General features: G+C 46.5%; 1 protein-coding gene across 5 annotated transcripts in view; it reads left to right on the top strand.

Annotated features, from left to right (window-relative positions):
- Nucleotides 1-23,007, top strand: part of AK9 (adenylate kinase 9) — a 218,116-nt gene that overhangs the window by 172,018 nt on the left and 23,091 nt on the right. For all 5 annotated transcript variants that reach the window (XM_053299533.1, XM_053299458.1, XM_053299383.1 and 2 more), the window contains 3 exons: nucleotides 14,167-14,382; nucleotides 19,112-19,330; nucleotides 21,756-21,969. In XM_053299533.1, the coding sequence (XP_053155508.1) occupies nucleotides 14,167-14,382; nucleotides 19,112-19,330; nucleotides 21,756-21,969 (649 nt within the window). The remainder of the gene's footprint in view (nucleotides 1-14,166; nucleotides 14,383-19,111; nucleotides 19,331-21,755; nucleotides 21,970-23,007) is intronic.

The raw sequence follows: 23,007 nt of genomic DNA, 5'->3' as shown, positions 1-23,007 counted from the left end.
AATGTGGTGATGACAGCACCATGTTGAACAAGGCATGCTTCAAACACAACATTGGCACAGTCTTTTCTAAAGCATGCCTGTAAGCTGAAGTTCTAAAATTGCATAGGTCACATGCCTATACTTACATGGCACTGACACTATGTATGAATCACTGCTTTATATGTGGAGGGATTTTCTGGAAAAGTGGAGTGGAGCAGATAGGAAAATGGGCTTCAGTCTACCAGAAATCAATCTGTGATCCACCACTGGATTGCAACTGAAGTCTGTCCATCACTGCTTTAATCAGGAGCAGCCCAACATTTCTTGCTAAGACCAGCTCTAATGTAACATTGTATCCATGATCTCCTTTTATAACAACACAGAGCAAGAGTTTTGCTAATATTAAATGAAGCACTAGCCTTACCCTGTGCTAATTACACAATATTTAGTCCCCACACAATGAAAAGCCTCATGCTGCTTCCTTTCAATGCATTTCACCAGACCACCCTTTCTCTGTTGCTGGGACCGAGCACACCTCTGGGTTATCCTTCCCATAAGCTCCAAGGCAGGACAGTTGATTTGGATAGAAATAGAAAGCTACGCCTACTTGAAGCCGAGGGGGATAACCCCTCCCAGTTCTTTTCTGTCCTTGAAAGCTCCAGGCACCTTCTCTCATATCTTTGCTAATACTGATTGTTTCCTTACTGATTGCTCCTTTCTTATTCCCTTCTCTTCTTATCTTGAATATGTTATAACTTTTTTTTAAAAAACCCACCTACTTTCATCTTTCTTCTGCTGGTCCCTCTCCTTCCCTTACTCCCCTCCCTCGCTGCATGTGGCGATTGGGGTGATTAACACGCTACAGCATTCGCTTTCCAAAGGGGAGAGGCCCACACACTGACTTTCCCGGAGGGCCGCGTTCAGTCGTCGGCCACGATCGCCTTCGGGCCGTGCATGCCCCCGACCGCCACATTTTTCCCAGTCGGCCACAGCCACCTCCGAGCCCTTCGTATGCCCAACCCTGGACGTGGAGAGTCCCTCAGCACCAGATACGGCCTCCTGTGGGCCACTTGTACTGGCTGCGTCTCCGCCCTGTTCGCAAGCACCGGCAATTCACGAGGTCTGGGAATCGGGCCACCCACTGAGACCGCACCTCACTTTTTCCTCGTGGGCCCAGCACCAACTTTACAAACAAACTGTGGGAAATCGTGAGTCCTCTGGGCAGTGGCTTTTCCTAGGTAAAAGGTACCCAGTAGCTGATCCACAGCCTCCCTGACTGAGATCAGGGCGCAGGGTATTTTTAAAGGAGCAGCTACACCCAAGATGGCAGCAGGGGGCCCTTATAAAATGCTGCAGGGTACCTCAGCGAATTTGGCGGGAAATTGAGAGAACAGGCTAGAATCCTCCCAATCTACCAGTTCTAATTTACAAGCAGCAGAGGGTGCTGCAAGGACTGAGAATCAACCATCTCCTTTTGTCCCACAATCTAATTTGCTCAGGTCTGTTCCCCCTGAGTGGCAGGTATGGTTTAAAAAACACCATAACTGACACTATTTACCAGATCAGACCTGCTAAGAAACAAAGGGGATCCAGAAAGCGCACGAGGCAGGCAACTTCTTCAGAAAGTTTGGCTTCATCTAGCTCTCCATGTCCCTCTCCCCACAAGTCGAAGGCCAAAGTGAAACATCTTAAAAAACATAAAAAGTCCAAGGATAGGGCTTCTGCCACCAAGGACTACCATTCTTCTGAAAAATCCAGCCAGGTCTCTGGGGATCCAGACCTGAGGCCCTTAGTTCAAAATAGGGATGTGCAAAACATTTTGGGCACAGAACGATCTGTGCCCGAAACAGCGAATTTCGGGTGATTCGGGGCCGAACCGAATCACCCACGAAAAGATCCGAGAAATTTCGGGCACGAGCCGAATCACCCGAATTTCGGGCCCGAAGATTCGGGTGATTCAGACCTCCATTTTTTTGCCTTCTTCCCCCCCGCCCTCCGTTTTGAGCTATGACGTCTATTTGAATTTCCCACCTTTTTGCATCCCATTGACGTCAATACAAAAAGGTTGGATGTGACGTCTGCTCGAATTTCGGGTGCCAGGGGCAAAATAGTGGGGTGGGGTGGTAGTGCCTAATGGGTGGAGGTTACCACCCCAATTGCAGAGGGATTGGGCAATGGGCTGATTTTTGGTGAATTTCTGAAGTTTTAGTGTCTTTGTGGCAGATAGGGGGCATAACATGGGATCTGTGCCAAAAGGGTGGGGTGGGCTGGTAGTGCCTAATGGGTGGAGGCTACCACCCCAATTGCAGAGTGATTGGGCAGAGGGCTGATTTTTGGTGAATTTCTGAAGTTTACGCGTCTTTAAGGTTTCCCCCGTGAAGGGTGTATCACTTCACGTCAGGGGGAAAGGGGTGTCCTAGAGCGGGGTGGGGTTGGTGGTAGTGCCAGGTTAGGGCAAGGAAGCTACCTCAATTTTTTCAAAGGATTTGGGCAGAGGGCTGATTTTTGGTGAATTGTTGAAGTTTTTGCGTCTTTAAGGTTTTTCCTCTTAATAAGTTATAATGGAGCTTTCATCAGCCCCATAAGTGCACTTAGGGGGTGTTGGGGTGGCCCAGAGCGAGTGGTGGTGTAGTTCACATAGGGTGCCAAACACCCCCATGGGTTTCTAACCCATGGGGTACAGGGTTCTGTTGTTTCTGAGGTTTTCTGAGTGTGGATTCTATGATAGCAAATGAGATTTTCATTGAGACACCATGAATCCACTCTAATTTGCTATCATAGAATCCACACTCAGAAAACCTCTGAAACAACAGAACCCTGTACCCCATGGGTTAGAAACCCATGGGGGTGGTTGGAACCCTATGTGCACTACACCACCACTCTCTCTGGGCCACCCCAGCACCCAGGGGCGTAACGATAGGGGGGGCAGGGGGGCACATGCCCTGGGCGCCACCCTGCTGGATCACGTGGGGGGCGCCAAAAAGTGCCCCCGCCTTGCCCCTGCTTTTCCCGGGAAAAAAATTTTTTTGTTCGGAATTTTTTTTGTGTGCGCAGCAGGCAGTGTCGGATACATTGAGCAGTCCCCCTCCCCCTCCTCGGGTCCCAGCGCCCCCCACCATTGCTCCTGGGCACCGCGGCGAGGGCACCTAAAGTTGCAGTGCCTGCTTGCTTGCTGCTTCGGTGTTGTCAACGGACCTTTCTTCATCATCATTCATATCACTCCGCTGACGGAACGCTCACTCCCCTCCCCACGGCGGCGCCCCCCCACCAGTTGCGCATGCGATGTCTGGCCTGGCGAGGAGGACACGCCGCGCATGCATGTCTGGCCTGGCTCGCCGCCTGCACGTGGACTTCGTCTTCGCGGCGACCACGAGGCAGGGTGGAACTGGGATATACGGATAGTCTTCCAACAAAGTAAATAATCACCCCAGTAAATAATCACCCCAGAGGACTGGGAGTTGATCTTCAAGGCGATCTGCTTCGCCAGCCGCGGGGCAACGGAAGGCCACTCCTCACCAGCTAGGACAGTCAGACACCCACGTTGGCTGCAAAAGTCTGGAGGATCTAAAGTTTGTGTGCGGGGTGTGTGTGCGTGCGTGCACGTGAAATCGCAGCCACCCGATCGGTGCAGGAGAGGCGGAGAGCAACCATGTGAGTGTGGCATGGCTTCCTCCTTTAAAAAAAAGGAAGGAAAGAAAAGAAAGAAAAGAAAAGAACAATCCTGAGAAATAGTGTATCGAGGGTGGGAAGTCGTTCTCGCCTGCTTTTGTTTGCAATCTGGTGGATTGGAAGATGGATTGCAATCCGGTGGATTTGTTTGCAATCCGGTGGATTGGAAGATGGATTGTTTGCAATCCGGTGGATTGGAGTTTCTCAGTGCCCGGAGCCCATCCCCCACCATGCGCAGGGGTCTGGAGGCTGTCAGCAGCAGCAGCAGAATGGGCAGGCAGGGGAAACTGCCGGTGACAGCAATCAGCAGCAGCTGCCAGAGAAGAGGCAAGGCAGTGAGAAGGAAGACAAAAAGGTAGGTTTCCAACTCCGCTTCCCTCTCTCCCAGGCGGAAATCGCCAGTATGCAGGAGGGACGGGAGAAGCCACCTTTAAGAAACTGGGCGCGCAGGGAGTGGGGGGCAGACGCTGCTCCAGGACCGCCTGAATTAGGAGGGGAAGAGCTCTTCTGAACGCAAGGCTTAACATGCACTGTCTGGTATGCATCCCAAAATGCTCTTAGGAAGCAGCTGCAGATCTCTTGTCTTCCCCCCCCTCCTCCTATCCATTTTCTAATAACAGTTATAACGGATTGCATCCCCTCAAGTGCATGTTTCTGGGTCCAGTGCCTTAGTTGGATAGTGCAAATGGAGATAAAAGAGAGAAATGCTGACTCAAAAGTTTGGTTTGTCGATGTCGTGGGCTAAAGTCTCTCTTCTCCAGTATGTCTAAATGCAGACAGAGGTTGATTGCAGACCTGTAATGTACTTTATAAATACCAAAGGGCAACGGGGGAGTTTGGAAAAGGAGGAACCCTGCACATTTTGGTTGCTCCATCCTTGCTGTGTCATTGCAACAGCAAACATGACTATTGATTGCTTCAAATGTTACGTCCTGCAAAAAGTGAATTATATTTCATTGGAGGATCTGCAGTCTTTCCTGTGGGCAACTATCGCATTAGGAAATTGCCACCTCTTTCAAAAGTAGATGATTGCACTATCCTGGAAATGATGTGTGATTCATGATGTGGGTATACTACATGGGTTAGTTTAACAAGCTTGACTTGTATTTTTGAGCTGATATTATGGTGAAGATATCTGAAAGATTGATGTCAGATGTTTGGACAGGGGGCGCAATTTCAGTGCTTGCCCTGGGTGCCGTTTTCCCTAGTTATGCCTCTGCCAGCACCCCCCAAGTGCACTTATGGGGCTGCTGAAAGCTCCATTATAACTTATGAGGAAAAACCGTAAAGACGCAAAAACTTCAACAATTCACCAAAAATCAGCCCTCTGCCCAAATCCTTTGAAAAAATTGAGGTAGCTTCCTTGCCCCTACCCGGCACTACCACCAACCCCACCCGGCACTAGGACACCCCTTCCCCCCCCCCCGATGTGAAGCAATACACCCTTCATGGGGGAAAACCTTAAAGACGCGTAAACTTCAGAAATTCACCAAAAATCAGCCCTTTGCCCAATCCCTCTGCAATTGGGGTGGTAACCTCCACCCATTAGGCACTACCACGCCACCCCACTCTTTTGACCCAGATCCCACGTTATACCCCCTATCTGCCACAAAGACACTAAAACTTCAAAAATTCACCAAAAATCAGCCCTTTGACCAATCCCCCTGAAATTTGGGTGGTAGCCTCCACCCATTGGGCACTACCACCCCACCCCACTATTTTGCCCCTGGGACCCATTTTTTTACCCGAATCGCTTCAGATTCGGATTTAATCCGAATCCGAACCGAATCAGGGGTGATTCAGGTAGCCCATATTCGGGCACAGAACAGAACGGGGGTGATTCAGTTTGGGTCCTGAACCGAATCACCAAAACCCCAAATTCCATACCCCTAGTTCAAAACAAGTTTACCTCAGGGACAGTGCCCATTGGTATTTTTGACACTGTCCTTGGGGATGATATGGGCAATTTGGAGGGAGACATTCAGGATCCAGACTCCCTACCTAAGGAGGAGGGCGAGTGGTCTGGAGGTGAGGGTGTGGGACATAATATTTTCCAATGCCTCTTTATTGCAGATGATTTTTCTCCCCTGATGTCAAGGATCGTCAAGGCTATTGGCCTGCAAGCTAATTCAGGACCTGACCTTACTCAGTCTGGAAAGGGAGATTTAGTATTTCCTAGAGCGGTGCCAAGATAAATGCTTTCTACCTTTACCTTTAGATTTGTTTTCTGAAGTTATAAAGCAGGAGTGGGCATCATCAGCGGCTAGTAGAAAAACCCTTTCAGCTGCCACTAGACTCTATTCTTACCAAAAGGAACATGTGGATCTCTTAAAGACCCCCAATACCGATGCTCCGATAGCCCTGTTGGTCAGTGGCTCCTTAGTGCCAAAGGATGGTGAGGTCACACTCAAGGATCCCACTGACAAAAAGGCAGAACTATTGTTTTACAAGGTCCATGATAATACATCCCTGACCACGCGGGCTGCAGCTTCAGCATCAATGGTGGACAGGGCTTCTCTGCTGTGGCTGGATGACCTTTTGAATGACATACCCACAGATCCAACAAAGCTGAGGCAGCAACTGCTTAAAATCCAAAAGGCTCGGGCCTTTATGGCTGACGCCACTTTAGATTCAATCAGGTTTGTCTCACGGGCATCTGCTGCTGTGGTTGTAGGGCGCTGCCAGCTCTGGCTTAAACATTGGCAGGTCAACGCCACTTCTAAAAATAATCTGACCACTGTGGCGTATGACGGCACCAAGTTATTTGGAGAGAACGCACTTAACAACAACAACAACAAATATTTATATACCGCTTTTCAACAAAAGTTTGAGGATGACGCACTTAAGGATGTGCTAGTAGAATCCAAAGACAAAAAAGGGCCGTGCCAAGCCCCAAGAAAATCTGATAAGACATTATTCAAAAGACTTTATCAGCAAACTCAGTCCTCCTTTCAGCCCTTTTGTGGATTCCGGTCCTGTAGGGGCCGGGGTCAAGACTTTAGAACCCAGAGGTTCAACTGGAACAGACAACGCCGTTCCTATAGGAACACTGGTTCCAATAAGCAGCCCTTCTTCCAGCATAAGCAGGCCAAAGGCCAACAATGACTTGCCGCTTCAAAAACTGGGTGGTCGTCTGATGGAGCACCTCCACGCCTAGGAAGCATCCGTTTCAGACAATTGGACTTTAAAGGTGATACGGGACGGGTACAAAATAAGTAAGTAAAACTTTATTTCGGCCGTAGACCAGCAATACAAAATAGATTTAGTAGCTCCCACTCCTCACAGGTTTCTCGCAATCCCACGTCTGCGCTCTATTATCAGGCACTCCGAGCTTCTTCAAGTGATTCATCATCTAGAGGAAATTGATACAGTGGAACTTGTTCCACCCCTGCAATGGTTGGAGGGCATCTATTCTATTTTGTTCACCGTCCCCAAAAAGGACGGAACAAGAAGGGCTGTTGTGGATTTAAAATTCCTAAACAGGTGGGTGAAAAGGGAACGGTTCAGAATGGAAACCTTAAGATCAGTTGCAGAGGCCCTTCATCATCAAGACATCATGACATCCATAGATTTGAAGGAGGCTTATCTGCACGTTCCCATCCACAATCACAGTCGGTCCTTGCTCAGTTTCCACTATGCGGGTCGACATTGGCAATATGTGGCACATCCATTCGGCCTATCGTCAGCTCCGCAAGTCTTTACCAAAGTGTTGGCTTCACTGGTGACACATCTCCGGCTTCAGGGGATCCGGATCCTGGTGTACTAGGATGATCTACTTCTCTTGATAATCAGTACAGACAGCACATTGAGATTTAAACACCGCTCTGTGCACCCTCCGGAATCACAGCTTCTGCATAAACCTATCAAAGAGTCAGCTCTCATCGACCTGCCATCTGCAGCACCTGGGTGTCCTTATAGACACGCAAATCGACCACCTTGTTCTTCCACACGATCGATTCTTACTGCTCACCTCAGAAATCTGGCAGGCTTCCTAGAGATCTATGGTGTTACTATCCACCTTGGCGAGGTTCCTAGGGCTCATGGTCGTGACCTTCGAAGCAGTCCCGTGGGCGAGGTTTCACTCCCGTGCATTCCAAAGGTTCCTCCTGCCTTATTAGCAAGCCATAGCTGCGAAATGGATCGTACAGCTACACCCCCCAGAATCTGTGCACCTAGCACTCAGGAGGTGGCTGCTTCCGCAAAACCTTCTATGGGGGAAACAATTTCTGGGCCCACCAAAGGTTATTCTAACCACAGATGCAAGCAACAGGGGCTGGGGAGCTCACTGTCTCAAACTAACTTCACAAGGGACATGGTCTGTCCAGGAAAGGAGCCACAGCATCAATTGGAAAGAGCTGCGGGCAATTTGTCTGGTTCTATTGGCATTTCAACACTGCCTCCGGGGCACTCATATCTCAGTGTGAACAGGCAATATCTGTCATGGCTCAGACCTCTGAGTCAGAGGAGGAACGGGAGGACTCGGTTGGGAGTGCAGGCTCAGAGGCACAGCAGCAGGATTTGGCTGGGGAAACAGACTCTGGACCTGGGCTGGAACGGCAGCATACAGAGGAATCTTGACAGCTGGCAGACATGAGTGCTGAAGAGGCTGATCAGGAGGAAGCTGGAATTTCACCTGTGTTAAGAAGGCATCTCAAGAGAAAGGCTCAGTGGGAGACATGCAGGTGCAAGATATCACAGGAGAGGAAACAGAAGTGCTGAGTCAGGAAAGCCTGATTGGCTGCCGGTTATCTTGAGCCCTATATTAAGCAGACTGTTATTGGCACAGATTGCTGTTAGCAACTTTCGCTTACTGCAGACTGTGTTCATACTTAGCATTCTTCAACCTTTCATGTTCCAGCCTGCCCTTATTCTGTTCATTCCCTGCTCCTTGTTCTGTTCATTCCTTGCTCTGTTGTTTTTCCAGTTATTGTAGAGGGGGATACCTAGTTTAGTTCAAGGGCCTTTATTTTGTTTGCTACTATTTTTCTTTGTGAGTCTTTTTCGCTTTCATTCGTGCAGCTTTGCTGCTACTCTTATTTCCAGTCTTTCTGTTTAACTCACAGAAGTGAGCTGAAGGGGTTGTAAATCCTGTCGGGTTAGCTGAGCCAACAGATTTACAACAATACCACCGCAAAGGCCCATGTAAATTGGCAAGGTGGCACGTGTTCCAAGTTGCTACATCAGGAGGCCTCCCGTCTGATCACCTGGGCGGAGGGCCATCTGGGCTCTCTGAATGCATATCACATAAAGGGAGAAGACAACTTCATGGCCTATTGGCTGAGCCGAGAGGACCTGTTACCGAGGGAATGGACACTCTCAACGCATGTGTTCACCAGGATCACAGCACGCATGGGAATACCGGTCATGGATCTGTTTGCAACGACAAAAAATACCAAAACTCCGCAGTTCATGTCCCATTTTCCCTGCCAGGAAGCGGAAGCAGTGGATGCCCTATCCAGTCCCTGGCCACTGGGATTGCTGTATGCTTTCCCACCAATGCCTCTTCTGGCCAGAGCGTTGTGGAGAATCAGCATGATGCAGGCAACAGTCATTCTGGTGGCACCCTTCTGGCCGAGATGTCCATGGTTCTGAGAACTTCTTCATCTGGCTACGGAAGAACCATGGATTCTCCCCATGTCCGAAGATCTTGCTACTCAGGGTCCAGTGTGGCACCACAATCCAGCCTGGTTTAGACTAGCTGCCTGGAAACTGAGTGGAGAATCTTAGGTCAGCAGGGAGATACCAAACAGGTACTTCAAACAATGCTAGAGTCCTGCCAATCTTCAACGAACAGGATATATCAATACACTTGGCGGTTCTTCTTGCGCTGGTTAAACAGACATTCAGTACCCAAGACCAATGTCTCCTTGAACCATCTCCTCCAATTCCTACAGGAAGGATGGACAAGGCCTACATCCAAACACTGAAAAGACAATCAGCTTCGCTAGCAGGGCTCATTTCCAGCATTTCGGGCACGGCGTGCCAAAACCATCCACACCTCCTACGTTTTCTTTCAGGGGCGACCATGTTATCTCCCCCGACCGTTCATAGGTTTCCATCATGGGACCTAAATACCGTATTAAAAGCATTGCAATCTTCTCTGTTTGAACCACTGGCAGACATATCTTTAAAGTTATTGTCATTCAAATTGGCTTTCCTGGTGGCGATAACCTCCGCTAGACGTGTCTCAGAGTTAAGGGCACTCTCCATTTCTAAATCTCTCTGCATCTTCCAGGAGGACTTGGTTCAGCTGATTCCAAACCTTTCATTTCGGCCCAAAGTGGCTACACCATTTTACCAATCACAAGACATTTTTCTGCCTTCCTTATGTCCTCATCCAGCTCATCCCAATGAAAAACAATGGCATAAATTGGATGTTTGGAAAAACAATGGCATAAATTGTCTCAAAAAATATATTAAACGGACGACGGATTTTAGGACCACAAATACCTTATTTGTTTCCTTTCATCCTAGTACCATGGGGTCAGCCATGTCAGCTCCAACCATCACACGTTGGATTAGAGCTTGTATAACGTTGGCTTACGAGGTCCAACATCTGCGGCCGCCTATGCAAGTTCTCGCTCATTCCACCCGAGCAGCGGCCACCTCAGCAGCATTCTCTACAAATGCTCCTGTCCACAAGATTTGTAGGGCAGCTAACTAGAAATCACCTTCCACTTTTATTAGTCATTATAAAATTGACCTACATGCATCTTCCCAAGCAGCCTTTGGAAGGTGTTTTTTGCAGCAGGTGCTTCCCCAGGAATAGACAAGGACATCCCTCCCTAGATGAGTCTTCACTGTGGTGTGTCTCAGAAGTGTCTGTGGTCCCAGCAACAGAAAACGGAGCGTTGGTTTCACTTACTGTGAAGGCTTCTTCTTGTTGCTGGGACCAAGGACACCTCGACAAACCCTCCTGAAGTCCTTGCCTGTTCCTGGTTGACCATCTTAGTTCTTGGTATTAGTGTTTTCATGAGGATTAAGCCCGGATCTGTATTTTATCTTACTCTGTATAATACTGCCTTGTTATGATCTGTTACTCTTCTGTATGGTATGTTAAAGTTAAAGTTACATTTGTGCCTTTTGCACCTTGAACTGAAAGAACTGGGCGGGGTTATCCCCCTCAGCTTCAAGTAGCTGTAGCTTTCTATTTCTATCCAATCAACTGTCCTGCCTTGGAGCTTACGGGAAGGATAACCCAGAGGTGTGCTCGGTCCCAGCAACAAGAAGAAGCCTTCACGGTAAGTTAAACCAGCGCTCCATTCCCCTATCACAAACTCTTCCCACTGCCATTGCTGCTGCTGTTACTTTGAGATGGGTGAGGAGGGTTTCTTTCTCTCTTTTCTTTTTCAAAGGGGTATATCTGTACACCCCTACTGGGGCGCTCAATATGTCACTATATCTGTTAAGTTAAAGGCCCTTTCTCCTGAACTCCTGCCAGCTGCAGGTGCTGGAGAATGGACCCTTTCCCCAATAAGGACTTGTGTCACTCCTGCCACTGTGGCTGGCTAAACCCATCCAGCCACCTCTTTCCCATTAAAGCTTCCTGATTTTGTTGCTGGAAGGAGAAGTAGTTTGCTTACCCTGCCCCCGCCCCATGAGCAGTATATGACAACACACTAGTCTGAAGCAATGCAACATGCCTATTTTTTATAATAAAGTGCCTGGGTGTGCGCCCGTGTCCTTTGGTGTCTGCGCCTGTGTCTCCCTTGGCCATTCTGGGCATGCGTGGAGCGCATGCCCAGAACGGCCGAGGGAGAAACAGCCACAGGCACCAGGCGGCCATGTTGGGACCGGGAGGAGGAGACAAGGCCAGGAGGGGAAATCATGGGGGCACAGAGGCGGCCCAGCCAGAGACTGGGGCAGGGAACAGAGATGGCAGTGGGTCCGGCCCGGCTGCCAAGGCCACAGGAGAGCAGCGGGCCGAGAAGAAGCCGGACCGGATGGACTGGACCAAGGGAGAAATGGCCGCAGGCACCAGGCGGCCATGTTGGGGCTGGGACTGGATGGGCTGCGGGGAGGGCAGCAGCGGAACCGGCCCTGCTGCGGCGGGGCAGTGGGGGGGGGGCATGGCGGCGGTGACTGGGGACCATGGCGGCTGCGGTGGGGCGATGGGTGGTGGTTGCGGGGCCGGCCCAGCAGCGGGCGGGCAGCCCGTGGTGGGCCCCGATACCGGGACAGAAGGTGGGAATGGGGGAGCGGTGGCTGTCCGCCGGACTGACACCCGCGCCGCAGCCTCACCCAGAAGTGGTCCTTGAACAGCGTCTCCCGCATGGCAGCAGTGGCTCCTGCAAGGGTGGCGACCCTCCCCAGGTGCAAAAGCGCAGCGAGAGAAGAGGGAGCCGTGGAGACTGCAGCAGCTCTCAAGAGGCTCCGCTGGCCGCCCCAGCCAAGTTCCTCTATTCTTTTTAGCGCCTTCGGCTGCCTGCGTCCACTGGGCCCTAAAGCCCTCCATTTCCCTGATAGCAGCCAACTTTTAAAAATGCAGGGGGAGGGGGAGGGGGGAGGGGAAAGGGCAAGAGGGAGTGGGTCAGGGGGGAGGGTAAGAGGGAGTGGGTCAGGGGGAGGGGCAAGAGGGAGTTGGGCAGGGAAGGGGGAAGAGCAAGAGGGAGTGGGGCGGGGAGGGGAGGGGCAAGAGGGAGTGGGGCGGGGGGAGGGGAGGGGCAAGAGGGAGTGGGGCAGGGGGAGGGGAGGGGCAAGAGGGAGTGGGGCAGGGGGAGGGGCAAGGGGAGGGGGAGGGCAAGAGAGAGTGGGTCAGGGGGGAGGGGTAAGGGCAAGAGGGAGTGGGGCAGGAGGCTGAGAGGGAGGGGAGGGGGAGGGGTGGGAGGGGGAGGGGGAGGGAGGGCAAGAGATTGGGGTGGGAGGGAGGGGAAGAGAGGCAAGAGTGTGGGGCCAGAGGAGGCGGTGGGCCCTGCCGGGTGGAGGAGGACGCGATGTGGCCGAGTCGGCAGCAGAGCCGCAGCCTCGGCCAGAGGAGGCGGTGGGCCCGGCCGGGTGGAGGAGGTATGGAGTAGGAGGAGGCTGGCCCCAAAGGTCTACTAGAGCCCGTTATTTTATCGGGCTTAAAAATACTAGTTTTAAATAAGAGCACAAGAGAGATAAAGATGCATAGCTTATCTTAAGCGACTAATTGTGGACCATATAATGACAAAGGCATGGTGGTGGCATTACTCGCTAATCATATCACATAACATTCCCTCAAAGCAGTTGAGACAATAGTGCTACGTCAGTTCACACTGAAAAGTAAACTAACAGATGTACATTGTGCTATAGTAGGGGAAAAAGCTCCAAAAATAATTCCAAAATTCCATTTAAAAAAACCAGGAAGGTACTTGGGGAACCTAACAGAAATGCAACTATTTGGAAGAAACAGATATTCTCAAAAATAAATGAGTGAACAAATGGCATCAAAGTCTAGCATGAAAAAATGCAGAGTGGCAATGTTTACATGTTGTTTGTATGTTCACCATCTTTGTGAGTGCCATTGTTGCGATAGTTTTCTGAGGATCACCACCTTTGTGAGTCCCATTGCTGCAGTGGTTTTCTAAAATCAGGCTGCATGTTCATTCAACTACAAGCTGCTCTGTCAGCTGCAACTATCATAACTTGGATGAGTAATTATTGAACTGATAGTTCTCTCTCCTCCCACCCCTACGTAAAGTATAAGGCTTTCACCAGAGCAAAATTTAGACCGTATTACCTACAAACCTTACTTTCCTTAAGAAACTCAACACTGAAAAGTTTGCTGATGAAAAATTAGCCCAAATTGTTTATCCTTTGAGAAACATAAAGCTGCTCTGGATAAATGTTGCAAGTTGGAAAGCAAACTTGCCTTTTGATCAGATAGAGTGGCCCCAGCTTTTTGTAACAACTGCCCAAATGCAAACAGGCACCGATCATCAAGGGTGCTTTCAGATAGCATAACACCAAGCTTCATAAACTGTGTGCATACAAGGGAATAGCTAGCTTGAGCTTCTTTTCTTTTGCTGAAAGTAGCTTTTTATAAATAAGTAAACAAGCAATTTTAGTCGCTTTTTTCCCAGTGGGAGAGTTGAGAATGCAATCAATTCTATCCCATATAAATCAGTAAGACTTTTACAGTTTTTAACTTTGGCAGTATCTTGGTTTCCATGGGCATTACACTGCAGCATCTCTGCAAATCATCAGTATTCAAATGAAGACCTAAGCAATAGCAATAGCACTTACATTTATATACCGCTCTATAGCTGGAAGCTCTCTAAGCGGTTTACAATGATTTAGCATATTGCCCCCCAACATTCTGGGTACTCATTTTACCGACCTCGGAAGGATGGAAAGCTGAGTCAACCTTGAGCCCTTGGTCAGGATCGAACTTGTAACCTTCTGGTTACAGGGCGGCAGTTTTACCACTGCGCCACCAGGGGCTCTTTGGAGGAAAGGAATTGAAATATAGCACCATAAATTCCTTTTTCCAGAGTCTTGTGGGGAATTGTATAGTAGTTAAATATTTCAATAGTAGTTAAATATTTCATCTTTTAGAGTTCTGCAGCAAGGCTTGACGGTGAGATTGCTGATGATGAGGATGATGAGGAGGATGAAGATGATATTGAAGCTCTTCTGGAAGATGAGTTTCCAAAAGAAGAAGATGAGGTAGAAGATGAGGAAGAGGAACAGGAGGCAGAGGCTATTGATCGCATGAGAAATGAAATTTCAGAGAAATATGAAACAGATATTAATAATATGCAAACAATACAGGTAAATTTGGATTATATAATGTGTTATGGTATATTACACTTCGCACAAATACCCTGGTTTGCATCCGAATGGGAGACTACATGTGTGAGCCCTGTAAGATATTCTCCTTAGGGGGTGGGGCTGTTCTGGGGAACTGACGGTGTCAGTCTTGGCAGCAGGAGGCACTGTGTGGAGCAGACAGGCAGGGCTAGCAGGGGGCAGCAAAGATGGGAGCGTTCCATCCTCAGATCTTGCCTCATAGTCACCTCCCACCTTGCTAAGCCCCTGAATTTTGGATTCATTATTTCGAACAGTACAGTCTCCTTTGCTGTGATATAATTCTTTTTAATTAACTTGTTATCCATTTTAACAAAGCAAGTAAGCCCTACTTCTGAGTATAACAGCTCAGAGTAAACCAACATCTCTTTTCACAACCTGTTCTTCATTAGTAAAACTATACTCAAGATCAGTATTCCCTCCAATTTTCTAGCCTACTTTCTTTAAGGAAAGTAAGCTTATGAGACAACCTGGCAGAGTGAGTGTGTGTGTGCCCTTATCAACTTTGCAATGCCTCAAACAACATGAACCAAATTAGGTACAGCTGTAGGGACATATAGGGAAACCTCAACAGCATAGTTTGTGATGCCATCCACCCCAATTCAAGATGGTAGCCGTGTGACCATTTGAGGTGCAAGTAGGCTAACTTGTGAAGCCTAACCAATTTGAACGAAATTGGGATGTAGGGATACATGTAGGGATACATAGGGATGCCTCAATGGCATAGTTTATAATGATGTCATCCACCCTGATTCAAGTTGACAGACACATGAATGTTTGAGGTGCAAATGGGATAATTTGTGGACCTCCTAACCAATTTGAACCAAATTTGGAACACTAGTAGCGACACATAGGGACACCTCAACAGCGGTTTTAATGATGTACTCCACCCCAATTCAAGATGGTGGATGTGTGAATGTTTAAGGCTGAAGTGGGCTAACTTGTGAGGATGGTAATTATCAATTAAGATTATAATGAAAGGAAGTAGGCAGATTAGTTCTTACCAGAACAACTTGCTTCACTCTCTCACAACTGCACATGCATTTAGAATGGGGCTTTCCTGATTCAGACTGAGTGGGATCTAAAATTAACTGAGCCAACATCCAAAAACTTGTGAGTGCTCGCACATGCCTGCACATGCCTTAGAGGGAACACTGCTCAAGACCATGGTATTTTGAGATAATGGTAAAATAATGCCATCTTATCATTAAAGGATCTGATCATACTTTTCTATTAATTTATGATATATGAAACTACCTCATGCTGAGACAGACTGTTGGTCCATCTAGTTCAGTATCACCAATGCTTCCATAAGCCCTAAGAAGATTAGTCTGATGCTGCAGCATTTCTGAAACTAAGCAAGTGTGGACCTGATCAGTCCTTGTATGTGAAATAACTGAAAACCGCATGTGTAAACAGAAGGAAAGAGAAATGACAAAACAGTATCTATTTGATAGCTGTAGCTCAGATGTTTTGGTTGGAGAAGGGGTTATGTTAAGACTCAGCTGCTGCAGCAGAAAAAACCTTGGGAAGGCAGTGAGGGCAAAGTACATTCTGAGGGGCAAGATTTTTTTCATATCTTTGAATCTTCCAAATCAGAAACACACCTGTAATTCATATTAACAACACTCTGAGCCTACATATATTTACTCAGAAATAAGTTCTATCATTTCCAGTGTGATGGTGATGCATAAAGTAATTGCATATTGAAGCAAAAAAACCCAGCTTCACATATACTCTGATGGAGTCTGAGCTATTGGTGACTCAGCAGGAAAGAGGTCGTGGTGGACAGCACATTGAAAGTGTTGACTCAGTGCGCGGCAGCTGTGGAAATGGAAAATTCCATGCTAGGGATCATTAGGGGATTGAAAATTAAAATGCTAATATTATAATGCCATTATACAAATCTATGGTGTGACCACATTTGGAGTACTGCATACAGTTCCGGTCACCATATCTTGAGAAGGACATTGTAGAACTGGAAAAGGTGCAGAAGAAGGCAACTAAGATTATTAGGGACAAGTCTAGCCTTATGAGGCAAGATACAGCATCTGGGGCTTTTTAGTTTGGAAAAAAGGCAACTATGGGGAGACATGATAGGTGTATAAAATTATGCATGGAGTAGAAAGAGTGGACAGAGAGAAAAAATTCTCCCTCTCACAAAACTAAAACCAGGAGTCATTCCATTAAACTGATGGCCAGGAAATTTAGGACTGACAAAAGGAAGTACTTTTTCACACAGCACATAATTAATATATGGAATTCTCTACCATGGGATGTGATGACAGCCACCAGCCTAGATGGCTTTAAGAAGGGCTTAAATAAATCCATGGAGGACAAGTCTATCAGTGGCTACTAGTCTGAGAGCTATATGCCATCTCCAGCCTCAGAGGCAAGATGTCTCTAAATACAAGTGGCAGGGGAGCAACAGCAAGAGAGAGGGCATGCTTTCACCTCTTGCCTGTGGGCTTCTCAGAGGCATCTGAGAAAAAATCTTCTGTGTCCCATGTAGCCCACTAAAAGAGGAGTAATCAGGTCCTTTCTGAGATCCTTATAGAATGAACAATATAATAAAATATGTCCTAAGTATTCTCCATACCACATGAACAGGCCTGATCAGTATAAGGTACTCTATTGAACCATCTGTCTAAGACTCAGTGGAAGCCCATCAAATCTTGCTATAGCAAAAGCTCTACAGTGATTTGGAATTATAAGGGAAATAAGATATGCAGCTGGCTCAATTTTAGGCCCATCTCCAGCAGTGTTCTCTCTAAGGTGTGTGCGCTCACATGTTTCCTGATGTCTGCTCATTTAATCTTAGATTCTGCTCAGGTTGAATCTGGAAGGCCCCACTCTGAATTCATGTATGCATACACTGCCTTGATACTGCTGCCCAGAACAAAACTCATTCCTCACACAGACAAAAAAAATTAGAGAGAACACTGGTCTCCAGACTTTAATTCGGTTTGATAGCAAGGCTAAGTTATTTTGCCCTGCTCTCATTTTGCCCTGCTCTCAAAAATGTTGTCTGAACAGCTTCCAGAGGGGCTATCCTCCCATATGGACCAAGCTGTGCCCCATACAAGAGCTGCGGTAGAACCTTAGCTAATATTTCTGAGCACTGCTCATGCTACATAAGCACTTTGTAAGAGCACAAAGACCATTGATGTGTTTCCGCTTTCATAGAGCGCTTCCAGAGCACAGGTGGCACTAGCATGCTTGCACAACAGTGCAAGCGCAAAAGGAGTGAGGGAGTTGCATGAGGCTCCTGCTGCATCCGTGAAGACCCTAATAATACATATCCTTCATTAGTCAAGAAGTCAGCCACTGGAATTTAATATTTGGCTTCTTATAGTTTAGCTCTCTTGTATTGGAAATCACTGGCTTACATTTCCCACAACGTAACATGGGCATTGCAGAACCGCCCACACCGCTGTGGGGCTCTAACACATGTGGCGACAGTGCTGTGCAACAGGGCAGTACTGCAACTACTGAGCTCTTGTGTAGTCACACATCATGAACTACTTCCATGGGGAATAATGGGACTGTCACTGCATGTGTTAGGTCCACAGGGACATGGCTGGTTCTGCAATGCCTGTGTCACGTTGCAGGACATGTAAGCCAATGTTCTGCTTTTTCCTGAATGTGAGAGAAAAGTAGGAGGGGGGAGGTCATAAGCATGAGAGTGGGGTTTCCTCTTTTATTCTTTCTGATATGGCTTTGGTACCTTTAACAGATGTGTAAGAAGAAGAGATGTGTAACAAGGAGGAGAGGTGGTCTTGTGGTAGCAGACATGAATTGTCCCTTTTGCTAAGCAGGGTCTGCTCTGGTTTGCATTTAAGATATTCCCCTTAGGGGATGGGGCTGCTCTGGGAAGAGCACCTGCATGCTTTCATGCAGAAGTTTCCAAGTTCTCTCCCTGGCACCTCCAAGATAAGGCTGAGGGATAATCCTGCCTGTAACCTTGGAGAAGCCACTGCCAGTCTGTGAGCTAGATACTGAGCTAGATGGACCACTGGTCTGACTCAGTGTATGACAGCTTCCTACGTTCCTAAGATATTCAACATGTGAAGTTTTTTCAGCCTGGAGAAAATGCTATATCAACCGACATGATATGCCAAAGCTAATCTGCTGAACTTTGTGCATAACAGCTCTCTCTCATAACTGCCCCATCGTAGGCTAATGAGGCTGGAAGCCTTAACAGGCTTGCTTTTTTCCAGGGATGGCAGGACTGAAATTGTTGTGAGAATTAGCCCTTGGTCCTATGACTAATAGAGAAATAATCAAAGTGTGATTATTTCAAATATCATGATAAGATGTGTTTTAAAAAATAGAATAAGGATTTGTGAAAATATTTTAATGACTTTTTAAAACAATGAAAATGATCATATGTAAAAGGGTGTGTGATTCCAGACAAAATAAATACCTAGGTAGCCAAATTCCAAGATAAAAATGCTATACAGTAGTTAACATTAGCTGTGGATTTTCCTAAGAGATAATTAGAATGCAGTTTGCAAGGAACAAATAATTTACCAGATGTACCACTATACACAAGTACAAGTAAAACCATTTGTGTGGACTGGTAAATTTGTTGCATGATCTGCAAGCCTACACTAAGGATGCTGATGTATATCTCTCACTCTGTTACATTGCTTAGCATGCTTTTGATTTCTGTCATGTTCTTTTTTCTCAGGAGGAACTGGAAAAATTATTGATACCCCAAATAACACTTGGATGCACGCGAAAACCTCGCATTGTGTGCTACCAATTGCATAAAAAGCTGAAGGACCTAGTAGAAAATCGTGAAAGCATTTTTGAGAAGTGTTATCCATTAAGTTTATCACTTGCACGCAAGATAATAGCTCTTTCCTATAAACATCCAAGTAATTTTGGTCAGTGGGACCCAATCAAGGTAATGAGCATTTAGAGAAGTACATTTTGGTTGCTTTTAAAAACAATACCTTAAAACCAATAATTTGAATGTCTTTGCTGATTCTTGTATGTAATAACAGTGTGCATAGATTCATATAGCAGGACTGTTAATACACTATTAACTACGACACCAGGTACACTGACTGCTGCCCATTTGGCAGACCCCTCTCCATGGCATACATGTGGCTTCACACATTCATTGGCTGCAGGGATGACACTGGTGTCAGCACTATGGGTACTAGATCTCCTGGTTTCCCTTACAGTTTTCAAGAGGAGCTATAAGGATAACATCTCCTTACCAGGGTCCCTGTTAGGGTATCAGACCATATTGAATGTGTGTACTTAAGTTTGGGGACCAGGGATAGATTGGGACTTCTGTTAGTGTACCGATTGCCCCGCTGCCCAGCAGAATCCCTTACTGAGCTCAAGGACTTGGTTGCAGAACTCACATTGGAGTCTCCCAGACTCTTGGTGCTTGAACACTTCAGTGTTCATTTCGGGACCAAACTGTCCGGAGTAGCTCAGGAGTTAATAGCGGCCATGAAAACTATGGGCCTATCCCAAGTGGTCTCTGGACCGACACATATTGCAGGTCACACGCTTGATTTGGTCTTTTACTCGGATCAGGGTGGTGTTCCGTGGGTTTGGGGACTCCTGTGATTTCCCCATTGTCATGGACGGATCACCATCTGGTTAAGGTTGGACTTACAACCACTTCCCACCTCTTCAGGGGTGAGGGGCCTATTAGAATGGTCCACCCGAAGAGGTTATTGGATCCAATAAGATTCCAAGAAGCCTTGGAGGGATTCAATGTTGGCTTTGCCAGTGATCTTGTTGATGCCCTGGTTGAGAATTGGGACAACTTGCTCACTAGGGCAGTAGACACACTTGCTCCCAAGCTTCCCCTCCGACCCGCTTCAAAATTGGCCCCTTGGTATACGTAGGAAGATCTATGGGGGCTGAAGTGGCAAGGTAGGCAACTGGAACGCAAGTGGAGAAAGACTCGACTCAAATCCGACAGATTGTGAGGTCTGTTGGGGTTTCCCCCTGAACAGGTCCTGACTTTCACACCAGCTAATCCTCCTTGTTCAGAAACCCTAACTCATCAAGCCCACAGATCACCTTCTCCTTTCTTCATTCACCAAGAAATTATCCTCAACTTACTTTAATGGTCTCCCCAGGCGCTTTCCAGATTACATCATAGAACAGCAATAAAATGCTTCGGCTTGGCAAGATCATATTGAAAACGATCCCCAGAATCTCAAACTCCTACAACGGGAAAATACAGCTATTTCTCTGTAACGGACTTGCAACATTGTAGCACTAAATTGCAAAGATAAAATCCAAAGTAAGGCACTGGAAATGTGAATGGCACCTTGCTGTCATTCTGCAGTGTCACAACACGGGAAATATGGAAGCACACTTTGCAGATCCATAGTGACACTGTTGTAAGAGTTAATCTGGAAAGCACTCAGCTCTGTCTGCCTCTTCTGGTATTCCGGAGGCAGGGTTTCTTAGTTCCTCCTGCAAGGTTCTCCCTAGTCCTGATGCCAGTCATCCTCCTGCACAGACTTACAACAACTGGTTGTATTCTATTGAATAAATTAACAGTTAAACACATATAAAGAGCACATGTAACAACTGACACAAAACACAACCAGTCACAACAGTGATAGCCTTTCTTAATTGCTCCTCTGTGCTAGTTCTTGTATTGGCTGAGTGGAAGCAAAGTCTATTGCTTTGCCACATTCCACATGCTACATTTCATAGCATACTGACTTTTTCTCTAGGGCATACTTCCCAGCAGTCTGAAGGAAGCATGCATATATAACTCTTTCCTGAGATGGTTGGGATGAGACATAAGTTACACACACACACACACACACACACACACACACACACACACACTTTTTATACAACCTTTAGTTAAGACCCTCTTCTGCTCTACTCTGCTGCTCCCCTCCTCCCCTTTGGCATCCTTAATGTTTCCATGGCAGACACTTATCAAACAGATAGATTCTTTTAATTCAGGTAAAATATTTCAAACAATGTGAGTATATGTATTTTTTTCAGATACACTAAAAATGTTATTGCATTTATAATATAAAAATTATATTAGATTGTTAAACTATTACCATTCTCACTATGTAATTGTTTTCAACTGAATGCATGCATTTAAAAAGCTGCTTCCGTCAGTAGCATATTTTAACTGTGAGTAAGTGACCAATCTAATCAATTTTTCTCAACAATTATTTGAGCTACTATAAGTGAGTTTCCCTGAAGAATGGGGAAACTGCCTAAACCTTACAAACCAAAGACTAATATTTGTTTCCTAAAATGTACATAAGCATTTGCTACGGTTACCATTGTAGTCATGGAAATCAGCAACTCTGTATGTTTTGCAGCTAAGTGAAGGAGATGCAATCAAGCCTTATCAAGATCAGTTTACTCCAAGCTTTCCAGTTATCCATCGAAACTGTGTTTATTTCTTTACAAGTAAAGAAAATAGAGATAAATTCATGAAAAATCCCATCAAATATCTTCGCCAGCCCAAACCTAAATCTACTGTTCCAGTTAAAATTGCAATTGTTGGGCCTCCAAAATCTGGAAAGACCACAGGTAATGGCATTGCTTCTTAGGAGATTTTTAGTTCATAAATAGGTGTGTGATAGTACATGTCAGTCAAAACTTACTAGGCAGTCAAGAAGCTAGATTATGGTACTGTCACCAAACCACAACAGATCTATGCATCCTGCATCTGAAATATGCCTATGCTGTTTAAAGAAAAAACATGGTCTTTGCCTCAGGGCACACATTTGTATTTATAAAGAGAGTCTTATTTCCCTCTTTTGTCAGAGATACTACTTTGGACTATGCTATTAAACAGCCATAGTGCTGGCAAGGGAGAAATACGCACAAAACTGGAGCTGTTCTGAAGGTTTTTATTGTAGTAAATCATCTTATGAAACAGGCAAGCTGCTTTTTCATTTAAAATTGGCTTGCTTGTTCAGCCAAGAAGTTTTTCACATGGGGCATTTAAAGCCCACTCGCATCTCCTCCAGAATGGAGGGGGTGCATTCACATATAGGACAGATTTACCCCGAAGTCCTGGGGAGCAGTTCACACACAATTCAGGTTTTTCACTGTGCATTAGAGCGTAGCCCAATTTATATCAAGGGTAAAAAAATCCACTATTTGCGTCTGGTTTTTGGGACAACTTCGAGGTTGCAGTAAAGCCTACCAATAAACTCACGTTAAAGTCTGCTGTGTGTAAAAGTCCCAGGTAATTGACTGTAACAACAGGTTTCTAAACAGTTCTGGCTATATAATTCTTCCCTGCCTATACTATGTCTAGGATTGCAGGTTCTTATTATACCTTGCATAATGCCTTGCCTACCACATGGGTGTCATTAAATAGCGATGGGATAGCAGCAAGAATTGTAATACTTTGACAAAAATCAGCTATCTTAGTCTGAAGAAAAAGCAAAAATTAGTTTCCAATCAGTTGGAATCAGTGGCTGACATCCAGACTAAGTTACTCAATAGTACTACTTAGGAGTTACTCTAGCAGGGATTCTTAACATTGGGTCCCCAGATGTAATTGGACTTCAACTCCCATAATCCCCAACCAAAAGCCACTGGGGCTGGGGATTATGG

This window comes from Hemicordylus capensis, chromosome 1, assembly GCF_027244095.1.
Source record: "Hemicordylus capensis ecotype Gifberg chromosome 1, rHemCap1.1.pri, whole genome shotgun sequence".
Classification (NCBI taxonomy): Eukaryota; Metazoa; Chordata; class Lepidosauria; order Squamata; family Cordylidae; genus Hemicordylus; species Hemicordylus capensis.
This window is presented reverse-complemented; position numbering and strand designations above follow the sequence as displayed.